We start from the raw sequence: 16,286 nt of genomic DNA, 5'->3' as shown, positions 1-16,286 counted from the left end.
GCTTACAATGTGCTGAAGTAATCCTCAGCTATCCCTATACAATATTTCTTTAGTTCCCCATCAGTTTTTGATCACCTGACTTCAGGCATGACGTGTCAACGTGGAATATGACCATAGCATAAAATCACCGGCCACGGTGATGACCTCGGTGGTGTTGAGACATCATTGGTGAAGTGAGATGGAGATCCATAAAGGTCTGGGAACTGTTGACATGGGGGCGGCGTGGAATTAGTGAGGTGTTGCTCCTCGTTTTTACCAACTGTTGATGGATGACATATTCCCCCCAAATACAGATGTAGCACCCTGAGGATTCGGCTGCTACAGGGGTATTGCACCTCAACCCAGAGGTGTGATATTCCACTCCCGGGTAAGGAAGGAGTGTGGAACTGAGCTCAGATAGACTGCATGCACTACATACATCCCATTCCAGAGGAGCAGGCCGACGGTACTCCCACTTAGAAATGTGCAGGTACAACCGAGCCTGTTCCTGGCTGGAGTGGGAGGGGGGTGGTACATCCCATGTAGTGTAGGGGCAGATAGGGGGAGCAGTCTGGGTAGTGATAGGAGCTCATTGGGTGCTGGTCACCTGAGCTCACACATAGAGGGATATATAAGGAGGGCACCAACTTAGATCAGGGTCAGACGCTGAGAACAAGTCAGTTGGAGAGAGAAAAGGAAACAGCAGCCCTGGAGAGAGAGAGAGGAGAAAGAAAGAGAAAGACCCAGAGGGGGAAGACTGAAGGGACCCAAGAACCCAAATTAGAGCACCGGGTGAGGAGTCAGCACAAGGGTACCGGAACCCAAGCTGGTGGGGGCAAAAACATCCCTAGCCAGAGACCGGAGGCTGTGGGCAGCATCTGCCACGGCCACCCACTACATCCACCCTGAAGGCTTACCACATGGAGGGTCAGGGAACCTAAGGCCAAGGGTTGCCCAGCAGAAGGCCCGAGGGAGCTGGACCTAGGTGGATCACTGGTGGGGACGGCTGAAGAAAGGACAGAGGGAGAGCTCAGGGCCACGCTCCGGACTTGTTTGGGGGTTGGCCGGATCCAGGACCTGGTGGACGCAGCACGGCTCGGGTGGTCACTAACAGCTGGAGTGACCGAAACATCCGCAGTAAGTAAACTCCCTTAACTGCACAACCCGAGTCTGTCTTCATTGCCGGCTGCACCGCACCACCACAACCCCCATCCTCTGCGCCTGTCCCCTCTGAGGCTATACCCCTCCCGTTGGGGGTTATCCCACCAAGCTGCACATCCACCATCAGCCTCAGCGGACCCTGCTGCAGCGGCGGCCACAGTGACCGCATTACAACGGGTGGCGTAGTCGACACAAAAGAACTCTTATAACATCAGTAAGGACTGCCACATAACACTTAGCTTGACGCCCTGGGCACGGGACCGGGTCACAGCCGCTCGGAGACTACAACCCCCCATCTGATCCGGTGCCGGGTATTCCCCTCAAAAAGGAATATGTCCCAGGGGGCGTGTCAACTTTGGCGTAGTCGGCAGGATTACGTGCCCGCAACACCCGGGTACTGCGTGCCTGAAGAAAAGTGCAAGTTTACCTCAGAAAGAAGTCTCCCGCCGGTTCCGGAGGGTCCACGCCATCGGACTCCATCACCAGTCGTTTCCCGCCGATTGTCCGCCATTTCCAGCTTGTTCCCGCCATCTGCAGAGTTTCCCGCCACTGGGCGACGCTTCCCGCCAAAACCGCAGATTTCCCGCCTTGGAAGAGCAGCGGACGCCATTATGGGCGTGCCAAAGGAGGGCAGGAGGCCACCTCCCATCGTGGGCCAGGACAGAAAATGGCGCCAAAAGTGGAAACCGCCCCCACCAACAGAGACTGTGATGCTGGAGGTGTCTGTCAGCGTGAAAGAACTCCCCCTGGAGCTGACAGTCACCGAGTTGCCCCGGGACCGCCCTCTAAGTGGGAGGAGACGAAAGAGAAGAGAAAAGATGGGTGTCGCTTGGAGCAGTCTGGAGCGAGCGCACCCGGAGGCAGGAAGCCTAGAAAGGAGCAGCAGAAAAGCTCACCCGGAGATGGAAAGAAAGCAGAACAGCACCGGCCCGCTGGCCAGGAGTCTGCTAGAGACCGAGGAAGGAGGGCAGAGCAGCACCGGCCCGCTGGCCAGGAGCCTGCCGGAAGCAGAGCAGAGCAGCACCGACCCGATGGTCAGGAGCCTGCTAGAGTCCACAACCCCGCTAGGTCTAGCGGAGATCCTAGCGCAGCTCCCCCGAGACCGGGAGTGTGCACAAACAGCCCTGGAGGGCCTCGCACGGAGGATGGCCCGGGTACAGCGGGAGATACTGGCGGAGTGGAGCCGGGAGATGGCTCAGCACGCAGAGACCAGTCAGCGGAGCACGCTACCCTGGAAGAGGAAGCAGACCGCCTCTGAGGATGGCGCGGGAGGACCTAAGGCCGGAGACGGCGCCGAGGAGGGAGCCGAACGCATGGAGGCAGGTAAAGGGGACGCCTATACCCCAAGCCGTGACACCGCTCACCTGCCCCAGCTCCCCGTCGCAGAGCCCGAAAGTCCCCCTGCTGTGCCCGTAGCCGCCAGGTCACCGCCATGGACTAGGCCCCGACCGGAAGCCGCCGCCGCGACCCCTGTGACGTCACACGCACCGACCCGGAGCGTGACAAAGCAGGAATTACCACCAGCCTGGTCGCAAGGCCTAGTACCTCCGGGCGCCGCACCACCAACAGCGCCCCCTACCTCCGCGGAGCCTCCGGCCTGGCCGCAAGGCCAGGTAGCCCAGGGCGCCGCCGTCCTAACGGTGCCCTTCACCTTCCAGATACCCCAGGCCTGGCCGCAAGGCCCGGGCAACCCGGGCGCTAACACCACCGCGCCCATAACAAGAGGACCCGGACGGGTCTGAAGTAACAACCAGCTATAAGCAAAGAGCAGGAGGAAGACGCCGTTGAGTGCGGCAGAGCAGGTGTTGTAAATAGTTACCCAATCAGGGTATAAAGGAACTGAAACTGTTGCTGCTAAAATAGTCCCCGTTGGGACCAGGGAACTGTTTACCCGTTAACCCCTTCATCCTACAGGCTGAGGACTGTGAGCAGCCATTCCCTTTCCTCTAACTGGCCGAGGACTGAGAGCGGCCAACTTCCAACTTCCCTGTATATAGTTGCGCGTCCTAAAGCGCCCCCTACCGGTTTTATAAGAAAACCAGATTTTCTAAGAGACTGTCGCACTTTTCCCGGACACACGTTGCACAGTGTCCGGAGGAGGAACCAGAGACAAGAGAAGTCTACGAGAATGTTTATATAAAAAGTTTTATATATATATAATGTTTATATGTTTTATATGTTCATATAAAAATTTTGTATGTTTTGGTGTTTTATGTCTTACAGCCCGAGGACGTGCTGTGATTTACCAGGGGGGAATGTAGCACCCTGAGGATTCGGCTGCTACAGGGGTATTGCACCTCAACCCAGAGGTGTGATATTCCACTCCCGGGTAAGGAAGGAGTGTGGAACTGAGCTCAGATAGACTGCATGCACTACATACATCCCATTCCAGAGGAGCAGGCCGACGGTACTCCCACTTAGAAATGTGCAGGTACAACCGAGCCTGTTCCTGGCTGGAGTGGGAGGGGGGTGGTACATCCCATGTAGTGTAGGGGCAGATAGGGGGAGCAGTCTGGGTAGTGATAGGAGCTCATTGGGTGCTGGTCACCTGAGCTCACACATAGAGGGATATATAAGGAGGGCACCAACTTAGATCAGGGTCAGACGCTGAGAACAAGTCAGTTGGAGAGAGAAAAGGAAACAGCAGCCCTGGAGAGAGAGAGAGGAGAAAGAAAGAGAAAGACCCAGAGGGGGAAGACTGAAGGGACCCAAGAACCCAAATTAGAGCACCGGGTGAGGAGTCAGCACAAGGGTACCGGAACCCAAGCTGGTGGGGGCAAAAACATCCCTAGCCAGAGACCGGAGGCTGTGGGCAGCATCTGCCACGGCCACCCACTACATCCACCCTGAAGGCTTACCACATGGAGGGTCAGGGAACCTAAGGCCAAGGGTTGCCCAGCAGAAGGCCCGAGGGAGCTGGACCTAGGTGGATCACTGGTGGGGACGGCTGAAGAAAGGACAGAGGGAGAGCTCAGGGCCACGCTCCGGACTTGTTTGGGGGTTGGCCGGATCCAGGACCTGGTGGACGCAGCACGGCTCGGGTGGTCACTAACAGCTGGAGTGACCGAAACATCCGCAGTAAGTAAACTCCCTTAACTGCACAACCCGAGTCTGTCTTCATTGCCGGCTGCACCGCACCACCACAACCCCCATCCTCTGCGCCTGTCCCCTCTGAGGCTATACCCCTCCCGTTGGGGGTTATCCCACCAAGCTGCACATCCACCATCAGCCTCAGCGGACCCTGCTGCAGCGGCGGCCACAGTGACCGCATTACAACGGGTGGCGTAGTCGACACAAAAGAACTCTTATAACATCAGTAAGGACTGCCACATAACACTTAGCTTGACGCCCTGGGCACGGGACCGGGTCACAGCCGCTCGGAGACTACAACCCCCCATCTGATCCGGTGCCGGGTATTCCCCTCAAAAAGGAATATGTCCCAGGGGGCGCGTCACAGACAGCACATTAAAAAGCTAAAAGGCCAAAATAAACAGAGAACATAGACTAGATATGAAATGTACCATCTCCTGGGTCGATAATCTCCACTGTTGCCACTTCGGGAAATTCCAGTGCCGCCATGACAGGCTCTGAGAGGACGATCTGGAAGGTTTCGGACTGCTCATATTCTCCATCAGCCAGGATCCGCACTCTCCATGTTGCTGTGGTCTGCCCAGGATTGAACTGTACTTGTTTCTGGGCCTTTCCTCTAAAATCCTTGTCCTTTTCTGCTGTTCCATCTGCAGTGCCAATACCTGAAGAAGCCAATTTGAGAAATGTTAGGAATGTGCAATCTTCAGCTTAATGGACAATTACCAAGATTCATTCATCATCCCATTTCATCAGGGAGCAGACAACGAATGGATTCATGTGCTGCTAATGGTCATTTTAGCCAATTAAAGGATAAATCAATATGGTTTACGTAACACTAAATCACTTTCTCAGGTTTAGATGGGATTTTTCCTAAACTCATTATGAGATTTACTATGGTAAATTTACCAACATTTAGGTGCGATTTTTCACCAAAACTGGAATAAATGCCTTTTACCACACATTTGTTAACTGCCACTTTTTTTATGTACTGACGCGTCAAAAGAGCACGGCCTAAATAGAAAATGGAAGTGTTTTTAAATGTGACACTGTGCACCAAAATTCTGGCAAAATTTTGGTATAAAGTAAGTCAAACAATAGATGGGATAAATTTACACGGTTTAAAAATGCACCAAATTTTCATGCGACACTTTGAAAATTTGACGCATTTCGAGATTGTCTAGTCTGTAGTTCATACTGCCTAAATATTACACAGGATTAGTAGACCTATCCAATAGTGTTAGAATCCTTCATCAATTTTAGAATCTTGCCGTCAATTAATAGAAATATTCTTGCTTATAGCCTATGCATTCATGCACATGGCCTTTTTCGGGATCAGTAACACACGAGTTCTGAATATGGGGCCTGCAAAATTCTGTTTGCTGTATATAGTTATGCATCTAGGGACAATACTTTGCCTTGTGAAGGAACACAGAGGATCCACCTGGCGAAATATGAGTCCTTACTATACGCTGATGTTGTAATCTGTGTATGCCCTGTATGTAAAGGACTCATGGACCCTACAATATTGGTATTTGGACCATGGAGGTATTTGGACCAATGTTTCTTTATGAAGTGACTGTGTACCCTATAAAGGTCCAATGACATCATTTCTGTGGTGAGTAATTGGGGCCAGCGCACCCAGTAGGGCCTCAGACATCAGTGAATCATTGTGTTTTTTTTGTGGATGGCGTGCTAACAAAAAAATTCATGGACATATCTGTTTTGATCCGAGTCTTGGAGCAAAATCACCCATACAAATCAATGGGTCTGTGAGCATCACGCACAGCACACAAATGCCCTACATGTGCAAACTGTGTGCTTTTTTTGTTTTATTATTTTATAGTGGGCAGGACAAGGTTTGCAATTTTTTATAAGCAGGCAAGAAAATTACTGATGAAACACTGATAACACATTGACCAAGCACTGATGAAAATCGGATCCAGCACACTGATGGAAATAGGTAATTTTTTTCACGTACATTTAAAAAGCGGATGTTTAAATGAGGTCTAATCCCATGTACACATGTCCTGTATGGCTTCATACGGAGAACTGATACAGTGCATTTGTGAGGCATCATGTTCTTCCTCCAAACCATTACTTCTGTAACACTTCATGTTTGAACATGGCAATTTTTTTTTGGATGGATTATGTTTAAATCTATCCGACATGTTACCTGATCGGAATAAAATAGATCCCTAATAAAAGTACATACCCAAGCACTCAGGCTAAAACCCATTCTGTCTGTATCATACAGGTAAATGACAATCTATAAGAGGACTTATAATTGGTGAAGATTCAGAATTGATGCACATTTTATTATTTTCTGATCTATACATACATATATTCTTTATATATAGATAGGCTTTGGTAAGCTACCGATTGTGCTCTAAATTTGTAATATTTGGACAAGACGGCATGGATCGCAAAGGTGTTCGATGGGATTGAGGTCAGGATTTTGTGCCATCCAGTCAAGTTTTCCTACACTGACCTCCCCCAACCATTGTTATGTCACGCAATCACTGCTGTCAATCAGCGCTGGCTTCACTCTCCTTTACTATGGACAAATCAAGACATCCGGAGGAAGTAAGAGAGCAGCCGCAGCTCTTACTACCTCTGGATGTCAATTACGTTCATAGGAGAGGAGAGTGAAACTAGCACTGATTGGCGGCAGTGATTGAGTGACATAACAATGTCACGTAATCCCTAGGAGTGACAGAGTTCATTATGAGTGAGTATAAGTGTTATTATTTTACATACGGATTTAAAAGTTGTTGTCCGAGTAGTGGACAATCCCTTTAAGTCAGCAGAGCTTTGGTGACTATTATGCTCTATGCAGCTCAGAACTCACCCTGTGACTTTATGTGGTCTGCCACTTTGCAGCTGAGCTGATGTAGTTCTACCACTTTCCACTAATTCTCCCCGCAGTTGATAATGGAGTATTTAGGAAGGAAGACATTTCATGAACTGACTTGTTACAGTGGTGGCGTTCTATTACAGTATCATGATCCATTAATTTTTTGGCTTACCAGAAAATCACTGATGGTAATCACTGACCAAACACTGATGAAAATTAATCTGTTTTCCACGTATGACAAAAAACAAGTCTGACTGAGGCCTAAGAGTTGCGTCTAAAGCAAGGTTACTTTCTATATATTGGTATGTAGAACTATACCATTATCTTGACTCACTTTTTGAAGAATGTCACAAGACACAAATCATGACTAATTTATCTTTGGCTCATCTACAAATATATATTTTTGTCATGATTTGGCAACCAAAATGAAATGGATCCTAGTTGATAAGGGCTCAGTCAGCTTCCCAGTGACACAGAGTTATTTTTATAGAACTGTCATCTTCAAATGGCCCGTGGAATTACTGGCAAAGGTTGCCAGAGAATATAGCCGCATCAGAAGGAGATGGAGCAGTGTGTGACTCAATGTGGCCTCGCTATATAATAAAGTGCATTGTCCCAGTATCTCCGCCGTGCAGGTCTCCTGAACTCCCTGCTCTATCTCTGGTCATATACTGTAATCCCTCAGCTACTACTTGGTAATCTCCATTATAAAAACATTAAACACATTTTTTTGAGTGAATCATACAATGGCCCATTGAGGAGGTAGATTGGTTTTAGATAGAGGCAGTCTTATCGACACAATAATGGAACTCATGATCAAAACTGTTTGTTTCCCATTGCAACCAATCAGAGCTCCTCTATCATTTCTGAAATTGTGATGAGAAAATGAAAGCTGCAATGTGATTGGTTGCCCATGGCAGTTAATCTTTCAAACCGTTTTGATAAATATGGCCCATTGTGTGGCCTGTTGGTAAATGTGTAAGCAGATGGACTTACTGCCCACGTTCCCCCTTGAAGAACAAGTGTATTATTGTATTGTGTAATGTGAACTGTGAAATGCATTAATGGTGTTATGTTTTCGGTTGCCCGACAGTAGGGAGAGTTAGAGTTAAACACTGGGACTAGCCCAGAGTGGGAGGGGCTAAGGTGAAGGGACAGAGACAGTTTCCTGTCAGGATGTCAGATAGGGCCCAGTGTGTGTTTGAAGTAGACCTAAGGTCTAGACAGTAGCAGTGCAGCATAATGTGGGTATCCTGAAGTGAGGGGAGACCAATACGGTGGTTATTGTGAACCGGAGCCAAGAGGAAAGGAGAACAGATGGAAGGACAGAGTGGTTAATCGGAGCTGGATCCCAAGAAAGGATGCCTAGCAGTAGGGATGCTTAGCAGTACAGCCCCAAGTTTACAACTCGGAGAGTTCCGGAGCATCAGTAGCAGAAAAGCTAAGTACCGGTCACATTGGCACCATAGTTCCTTTTAGGGGAAAGAAGATGCAGAACTGCGGGTTGAGAATAGGACTCTAGTTAACTGGACTGTAGAACTGAGCTAGGTTGTGGTGAAGGCAAGTGAACTAGTGGAGACAGAGAACGAACGAGTAACGAGGAAGGAATTGAACTGTGTGTGAAAGTTATGTACGAGTGAGCCAACTCCATACAGGACAGATACAGTTGGCATCTACCTTTCCCAGTTGCGGCCGCGGCTAACTCTGATCACTGCTGTTCAACCATTTAGACGTAACTGTCAATCACTTATAGTGGCATTTAAATGGCTCGGTCACTGGAGCTCTTTATTACCAGCGCCCATGCCTCCCGTTGACGCATTCTTGGGATGTCGATGAGTTGTCATGATAGTTGGGAACCTACTAAAGGCCCCAGTGGTTGCCATCTCTGTCCTCCTTTCCATTGACTGGGCTTCATATGGAAATCATCAATTTCAGTATATACTACAGTACTGTAGTACTGCAAAATTTTAGAACTAGCAAACAATCACAGGTTCAAGTCCACTATGAGTATTAAAACATAAGGTGAAAATTCATTATTAAATGTTTTTAAAAATATTAAATACATAAAGTTCAAATCCCTCCCTTTTCCAATTTCAAAAATAAATAAAAAAAAAAAGTTTTTGTTATTGCCACTTCCATAAAAATCCGTACTTTCAAAGTATTAAATAAAGTAGCTCAAACGGCAAACTGCATGCAGAGAAAAAGTAAAAGCCAAAATTGCCATTTTTTGGTCACCACATCTACCCCAAAAACAGCAATAAAAAAGTTGTATGAATCCCAAAATGGTATCAATAAAACTAGAATTGAACTACAGCCCTTATACAGCTCTGTAGTAGGAAAGATAAAAAAGTTATGGGTCTCAGAAAACGGCGACAAAAAAACCTTTTTCTTTTTTTAACCAATAAAATAATAATAATAATAATAATAATAAAAAACGTTATAAATTCTGGTGTTGATGTAATCTTACTTAGGCCGGTTTCACATGTCCGTATATTTCCGGTACTGGAAAAAACGGTACCGGAGATATCCGTGTCCCGTGTGTCCGTGTGTGTCAAAAAGAGCCTGAAGACCCACCTCTTCCGACAAGCCTACAACCTGCAGTAACCACCACTCCACAAATAATGCTGCATGACCAGCTCTACCCTCACCTACTGTATCCTCACCCATCCCTTGTAGACTGTGAGCCCTCGCGGGCAGGGTCCTCGCTCTTCCTGTACCAGTCGCCGTCACATTGTGTTCAAGATTATTGTAATTGTTCTTGTATGTATACCCCTTCTTCACATGTAAAGTGCCATGGAATAAATGGAGCTATAATAATAAATAATAATAATAATGTGTGTGTCAGCCGTGTGCCGCATCAGGATCACACATACCGGTGCCTGAGAATCAGTGTACAGTTAGCGCTGTTCCCAAGCGCCGGGTGATGACAGCTGCCCTCATCATGGTTCCTGCCGGCGCTGTGATCAGTACCAGCAGGGACAATGATGAGGGTAGTAGTAGTCTGCTCCCGCAGTGTCCCTGTGTAAACATAAGAATAAAATAATAAAATCCTTATACTCACCTGTCCGGAGATGTCCCCCACTGTAATCCTCTGACCGTTGACGCAGAGGAGCCGGGGAGAATGAGCCGCTCCAGCATGCAGGCCCCGGAGCTGTGCTCAGTGAGTGACAGAACACAGCTCCTGAGCTCAGCTCCGGGTCTCCCCGGCTCCTAGGTTTCAGAGGTCAGAGGATTACAGCAGGGGATACCTCTGGACAGGTGAGTATAAGGATTTTATTATTTTATTCTTATTTTCACACAGGCCACTGCAGGAGCAGACACTACTACTCTCATCATTGTCCCTGCTGGTGCTGATCACAGCTCCGTCAGGAACCATGATGAGGGCAGCGTTCAGCACCTGGCGCTTGGGAACAGCGCTAACTGCAGTCTTGATTCCCAGACGCCGGTCTGTGACACACTGATGACACACGGGTGACATCTGTTTGTGTTCAGCATGAGACACTTTTGCGGACCCTGCATTCGCAAAAAAGCAGACATGTCAGCGTGCAGAGCACACGGACACATGGTCCGTGGAAACACACTGACATGTGCGCAGACCAATAGATTTGAATGGGTCTACATGTGTCAGTGTCTGCAGTACGTGTGGAAGCTATCACCACACATACTGGAAACACGGACGTGTTAAAGAGGCCTTACTGAAGAATCATACTGCCAGGTAATTTTTTAGAACCGCCGTAAAAAGGAAACCCGATAAACAGATGAAACTTTTTTCATAATTTCACGAACCATGTTTTCCCACAAAATTTTTTTTATTATAGGCTATGTCTAGGGAAAAAAATAGCTTTTGTAAGAAGAGTAGGGGAAAAATAACCAAAAAACAAAATGGCAAAAATGAAAAAGGAATGTCCCGGTCACAGAAGGGTTAAAATCCATCTATAATTCTACGATAATCAGAGCTTTTTTTAGGCTACGTTCCCAATATGCGTTTTTGGTGAGTTTTTGACTCTTTGTATTTTTGCTGTGTCAAAACACACAGCATCCTACATTTCCACCAGAGTGGATGGGATCTATAGAAATCTCCTGCCCACTGTGCGACGTTTTGCTCAGCGTTAACTGATTTGCGGTGCACGTTTCAAATCCGTAACATGTCAATCTCTTTTGCGAGTACGCTGAGTTTTCTGTGTGGATTTTTCCCATAGACTTACACTTAAAATCCGCAGGTAAAAACGCACGTGCGGAAACGCATCAAAAACGTGTGTAATCCGCACCAAAGTATATCAATAAACTTTTGTCGAAGTGAAATACAAGGAAGTATTAAAAACAAAGCAGCTTTCTTTAAAGCATGAAGCACCAACAAGAGACAAAAATCACAGCATCAAAAAGACGATAAAAACGCGTGTATAAAAAGCACATAAAAACGCGATGAAAAAATGGAAATAACCTAATTTAAATAATAGGTGCAGAAATTGTGCAGAATTCAGCAGCGTCAAAAACTCACCAAAAGATCATTGTGGGAACGTAGCCTTATACATATCATACCGTATGTGTTATCTTGTTAACAGAAAACACCCAGCGGTAGCCAAAAACTAATGTCATCCAGTAGAGCATGCAGTGGAGTCTGCTCATTTTTACCATTTGGCTCATTTGAGACTGATTAGTTTTCAACAACTCCGGTATCAACTTTGACTGCCAACAGACTGAAAAGCAGCACAGTAGTCAGTGAAGGGGGAGTTCAGTACAAGTTGATGAAATCAGCTTCAGGCAGCATGGCTGACAAGCACTTATGTTATGACAGCCCTTTTTTTAGTTTTTATACTTTTGGGCACAGCTTACACTCTTCACAGCATAAAAAACTGCTTGCTCTGCATTCATTTAACTCCGATTTTGATTCCAAAGTTCAGTTCAGGTACCAGAACAGTACCCAAACTTCAACTAGAACCCAAACCCCATTGAAAATGTAGGAGACCCGAACTGGAAAGAAAAAATTTGCTCTGTCTCTCCTCGGACGGACTTACCCCAGAACTCCGAACACTGATTATTTTACTTGTTGTTTGCTATGTATACCCCGAACACTGTCATGGACTTACAGGGAAAGTCCATATTCGGTGTTTAGCCCCGAACAGTAACTGTCTGGTTCATTCATCTCTATTCAGAAGACATTTTTCTCGCATTCTCAGATTTTCACCAGTGCTTGGTCAGTGTATCAGTTTATACAATCAGTGTCATGAGTTTTCCGAGCATGAAAAAAAAACTGCTAGAAGTTTTCCAGTTTCTTCTATTAGTTTCTCCTATATCACTTCTCTTAGGCCATCATCTAAATCCTTACGACACCTCCATCTCAGCTCCTGAGACCTCCACTCTAGATGGCATTTGTTTCTTCTGGCACTGAGGCCCATGCAGTCACACGAGGGAAGGCAATGATATGCATTGCCTCTCACATGCCTCAGCCCCTGGAAGAAACAAAGATCATCCAGAGAGGAGGACCGGAGAGCTGCAGCAGCAGTAGAGGTGGCTTGAGAAGTCAGGTGAAGGCCTAGAAGGAGATAGTATAAAGTGTGTTATCATTTTCAACCCCTCTTCCCCGCTTCCGCATATTGTGCTTTGGGATCTGGAGAGACTTCAGAGCATAATTAGCTGCATACAGTGCACTTTCGAATTTTAAATTAGCATATTCAGACTAAATTGAATTAAGATCACATTATATAATTAAAGTAAATCTGTCACCAGGTATTTGCTACCCCATCTGAGAGCAGCATGATGTAGGGGCAGAAACCCTAATTCCAGCGATGTATCACTTACTGGGCTACTTGCAGAGAAAATCACTGTTTTCTCTGCTGCAAATCCTCCAGTTCTCCTAAGGCCACGGCCCCACTATCAGTATTTGGTCAGTATTCGGTCAGTATTTTTTCTCAGGAGTGGGAACCAAAACCAGGAGTGGGTGATAAATGCAGAATTGGTGACTTGTTTCTATTCTACCTTTTCTCTGACTGTTCCTCACCTGGTTTTGGCTCCCACTCCTGAGAAAAAATACTGACCGAATACTGACCAAATACTTTGACTATACTATGAATAAGAACACACAGTTCGAAACGCGTCAGACAGCATGCTGTTTAGAGCATTTTTTTTAACATGTACTCATTTTAATCATGTTTAAATAAATTTCAAGTTTTTAATTAATTCCCTGGATTTTGTGCTGGATAAATCTCCCTGCCGCTGACTAAATACTGATAGTGGGGCCGTGGCCTAATTAGTGTAAGTACTAATTTTGGTATCACTGTAATTGTACTGACCTGAGAAATCATGTTTCCAAGTCATTTTTTACTGGACAATGAGCACTGTAAAAACAAAATCCCCCATAAAATAGCATAATTCACCATTTTATCCCAAAAATTGTCCACCAGCCCCTCTCACCCCCCACTAAAGACTGCAGAACTTGGAAGTCTGTAGCCGTCATTATTAGGGATACATTTGGGGAAACCACTTTTTCTTCTTTTATTGGTTTATTGCAAAGATCAGAAAGTCTATAGATTTACATTGGAAGTGTGAATAATTTTGACTGCAACTTTGCGTATCATAACATTACAGGTTTTATTAATAATATTGTTATTACTGCTTATTAGGTACAAGAACAATATCATCTTTCCTGATGTTTAGAAATATAACCAACCAAAGTGGTCATGGTAAGAATTAGAGACGAGGCCAGAGAAGATTCACACGTACGATTTTTCCACGTTTGAATAAAACGGACTGATTATTCTGATCAGAGTTTGATCAGAGAGTGGTCCGAGTGTCATCCGAAATCCTCGTACGTGGAGAAATAAAAAAAAAAAGTTTCTCCACCTTCTCCATTCTGACAGTCCTTGAAAATGGGACCACACACTGATGTCATCCGAGTGCAGTCCGATTATTTCACGGACCCACTGACTTGCATTGCCGATTTTGATCCAACACTCTGATCAAAATTGGACATGTCTCTACGATGCTCCACGGACATATTGGTCTGAGAAAAATCATGGAGGTGTGAATGGCCCCATAAACTATCACAGGCACAAGTGCTCTCCATGAAAACCACAGATAGCACTGATACGAGAAAATCGGATGTGTGAATGAGCCCTAATACAGTGATTCCAATATATACGATGATGAGAGGTATGAAAGACGATGCCGATGTACATCATGGCATGAACAATGACATAACTTACTAACAAACGATGTTTCTCCCAGGTAGCCTCTACGTCTTAGGATAACTTCTAAATGCTTGGCATCTTCATTCACCACATAGTACTCCTTCTCTAAAGAGATCCAGGCCCAGTTGAGACGAAAATGCTGATTCTTCAGTTTATTTCCTCCTGCAAAATGTAAAGTTGCAGTTTAGCATCATCTTTTTCTTAACAAACAATTGCAGTTTGTCAAACAAATCTATGATCACAACATGCAGCGTATGATTGAGTGGAAAATCAAGAATCTCCTATCCGGCGGGCTCTGGCTGCTCGGCATGGCACAGGGAACATCTTTAGCTGCCCTTTCATGACGATAAAGGAACAGTCCCAGCGACCACCAGATCGAACCCCTGCTGATCCGCTAAGGTCAAATGGTGAAGCTGTGGGCAGCAAGGCATCTCCCTAGGGAAAATGTAATATTAAATGTTGATCATTCCAATGAGTGGTTATCCCCAACGCACGCACTGTGCAATGCAGAGATTTCTGAGCCGGGATCGGAGGGTATGTATGAGTTATACATACTTCCAGGCAGTGGTCGCAGCCTCGTTCCATATACTTGTATGGAGCGAGGCTGTGCCCACTGGCAGGGAGTATGTATAACTCATACATACCCTCTGGTCCCGGCTCATAAACCGGAGAATCCCCACACCGCAAGCACTCAGAGTGACTGCAGACTTATCAATTTGGACCGGATAGCCCCTTTAAGTTTTGTTGCAGACATTAGGACCTCAAAAGCGTAACTTGGCAGGAAAAACACTGCATAAAAACCATGCATTTTTGCAGCAGGTTTTTTTGCCTGAGGTTTTTTTTTTTTTTTTTAATGCGTTTTTCTCCCATTCATTAGAATTGGTGAAAAACGCTGCCAAAACACTGAAAGAATTTATATGCTGAAGTATTGGAAACTGCTTCAAATCTGCAAGGTAATAAAATAAAAGATTTCAGAAATCTCACTTTGCTGGGACAATAAAATGCTGCGTTTTTTTGCTGCAAAAATATGTGCGGGGAAAGCTGCATGAAAAATGTGACGTGTGAACATATCCTAAGGACTCATTCACATGTCAGTGTCTTTCACGTCCACAAACAAATTGTATGTGCGTCATTGGTGTTTAGTCAGTGTTTTTCACGTATGGATAAAAAATTAAATGACAATGTTACTCCTATCCGTTGCAATGTTAAAGAGAACCTGATATCTGATCCATGCTTCTCCTCGCCAGCCGCTCTGGAGTGACACGTAGGCAGAGACCTATCAATCCAGGGCAGCGCGGATTGGGCAGCATGTATCAGCTGTCAAGTTCACTTTAAACACGGACGACACACGGATGGCACTCATGTTTTTCATGGACCTATAGACTTATATTGAAACTTTTTATCCGTGCTGCTGGAAAAAAACAAAACACAACATATTTTTTCAGGCTGTGAAAGCGTTGCAAAACAACTACAAAAACTGAACATAATGCACAGCAATGTAAAAACAACATTGCTGTGCACATGATCAGTCTTTTGTTACTTCTTTTATCCATGTCAGGGTTTGGAAAGAAGTAATGTTACAGTTTAAAAAACAGAAAAATTCCCTGGAAAAACAATGGCAAAACTTTTTCCTGACGTGGTTTCACCTTGGAAAACCTATAAGAAGCCATGTGCACATACTACAGGAGTTTTTACAAAATCCACAATTGCTGCCAGGCAGTGGAAACATTCGTGTTTACATACAGAAGCTAAAAACCTGCCTGATCATGTACAACTGACATATTTGCATATCATATTACGTTATTTTGCTACAGTTTTATGAAAATCAAGGTAAAAAAGATTTTAGCCTGTAGCATAGAAATTAATTCAGCAAGAATTTAGTAAAAATTGTGAAAATGACAATAATGGAAAGTTTACATGAAAACTAATACTATTTCTGGCCTTTATATTACTTTTATTTAAATTTTTTTATTTTTTTCCTCTGTGCTAGAAGCATTTTCTTTTTGTGTGCACTG

The 16,286-nt window shown here is 45.5% G+C and overlaps 1 protein-coding gene across 1 annotated transcript in view; it reads right to left on the bottom strand.

Moving 5' to 3' along the window:
- The window catches only part of FREM2 (FRAS1 related extracellular matrix 2), a 316,569-nt gene that overhangs the window by 148,299 nt on the left and 151,984 nt on the right, over positions 1-16,286 (bottom strand). The window contains exons 3-4 of the mRNA XM_073662574.1: positions 14,287-14,433; positions 4,662-4,892 (exon numbers count right to left, since the gene is read on the bottom strand). Of these exons, the coding sequence (XP_073518675.1) occupies positions 4,662-4,892; positions 14,287-14,433 (378 nt within the window). The remainder of the gene's footprint in view (positions 1-4,661; positions 4,893-14,286; positions 14,434-16,286) is intronic.

Source organism: Phyllobates terribilis, unplaced genomic scaffold, assembly GCF_046119375.1.
Source record: "Phyllobates terribilis strain yellow unplaced genomic scaffold, ASM4611937v1 Scaffold_2__4_contigs__length_985480577, whole genome shotgun sequence".
Taxonomy (NCBI): Eukaryota; Metazoa; Chordata; class Amphibia; order Anura; family Dendrobatidae; genus Phyllobates; species Phyllobates terribilis.
Note: the sequence above shows the minus strand (reverse complement) of the source record. Positions and strands in the feature narration are given on the sequence as shown.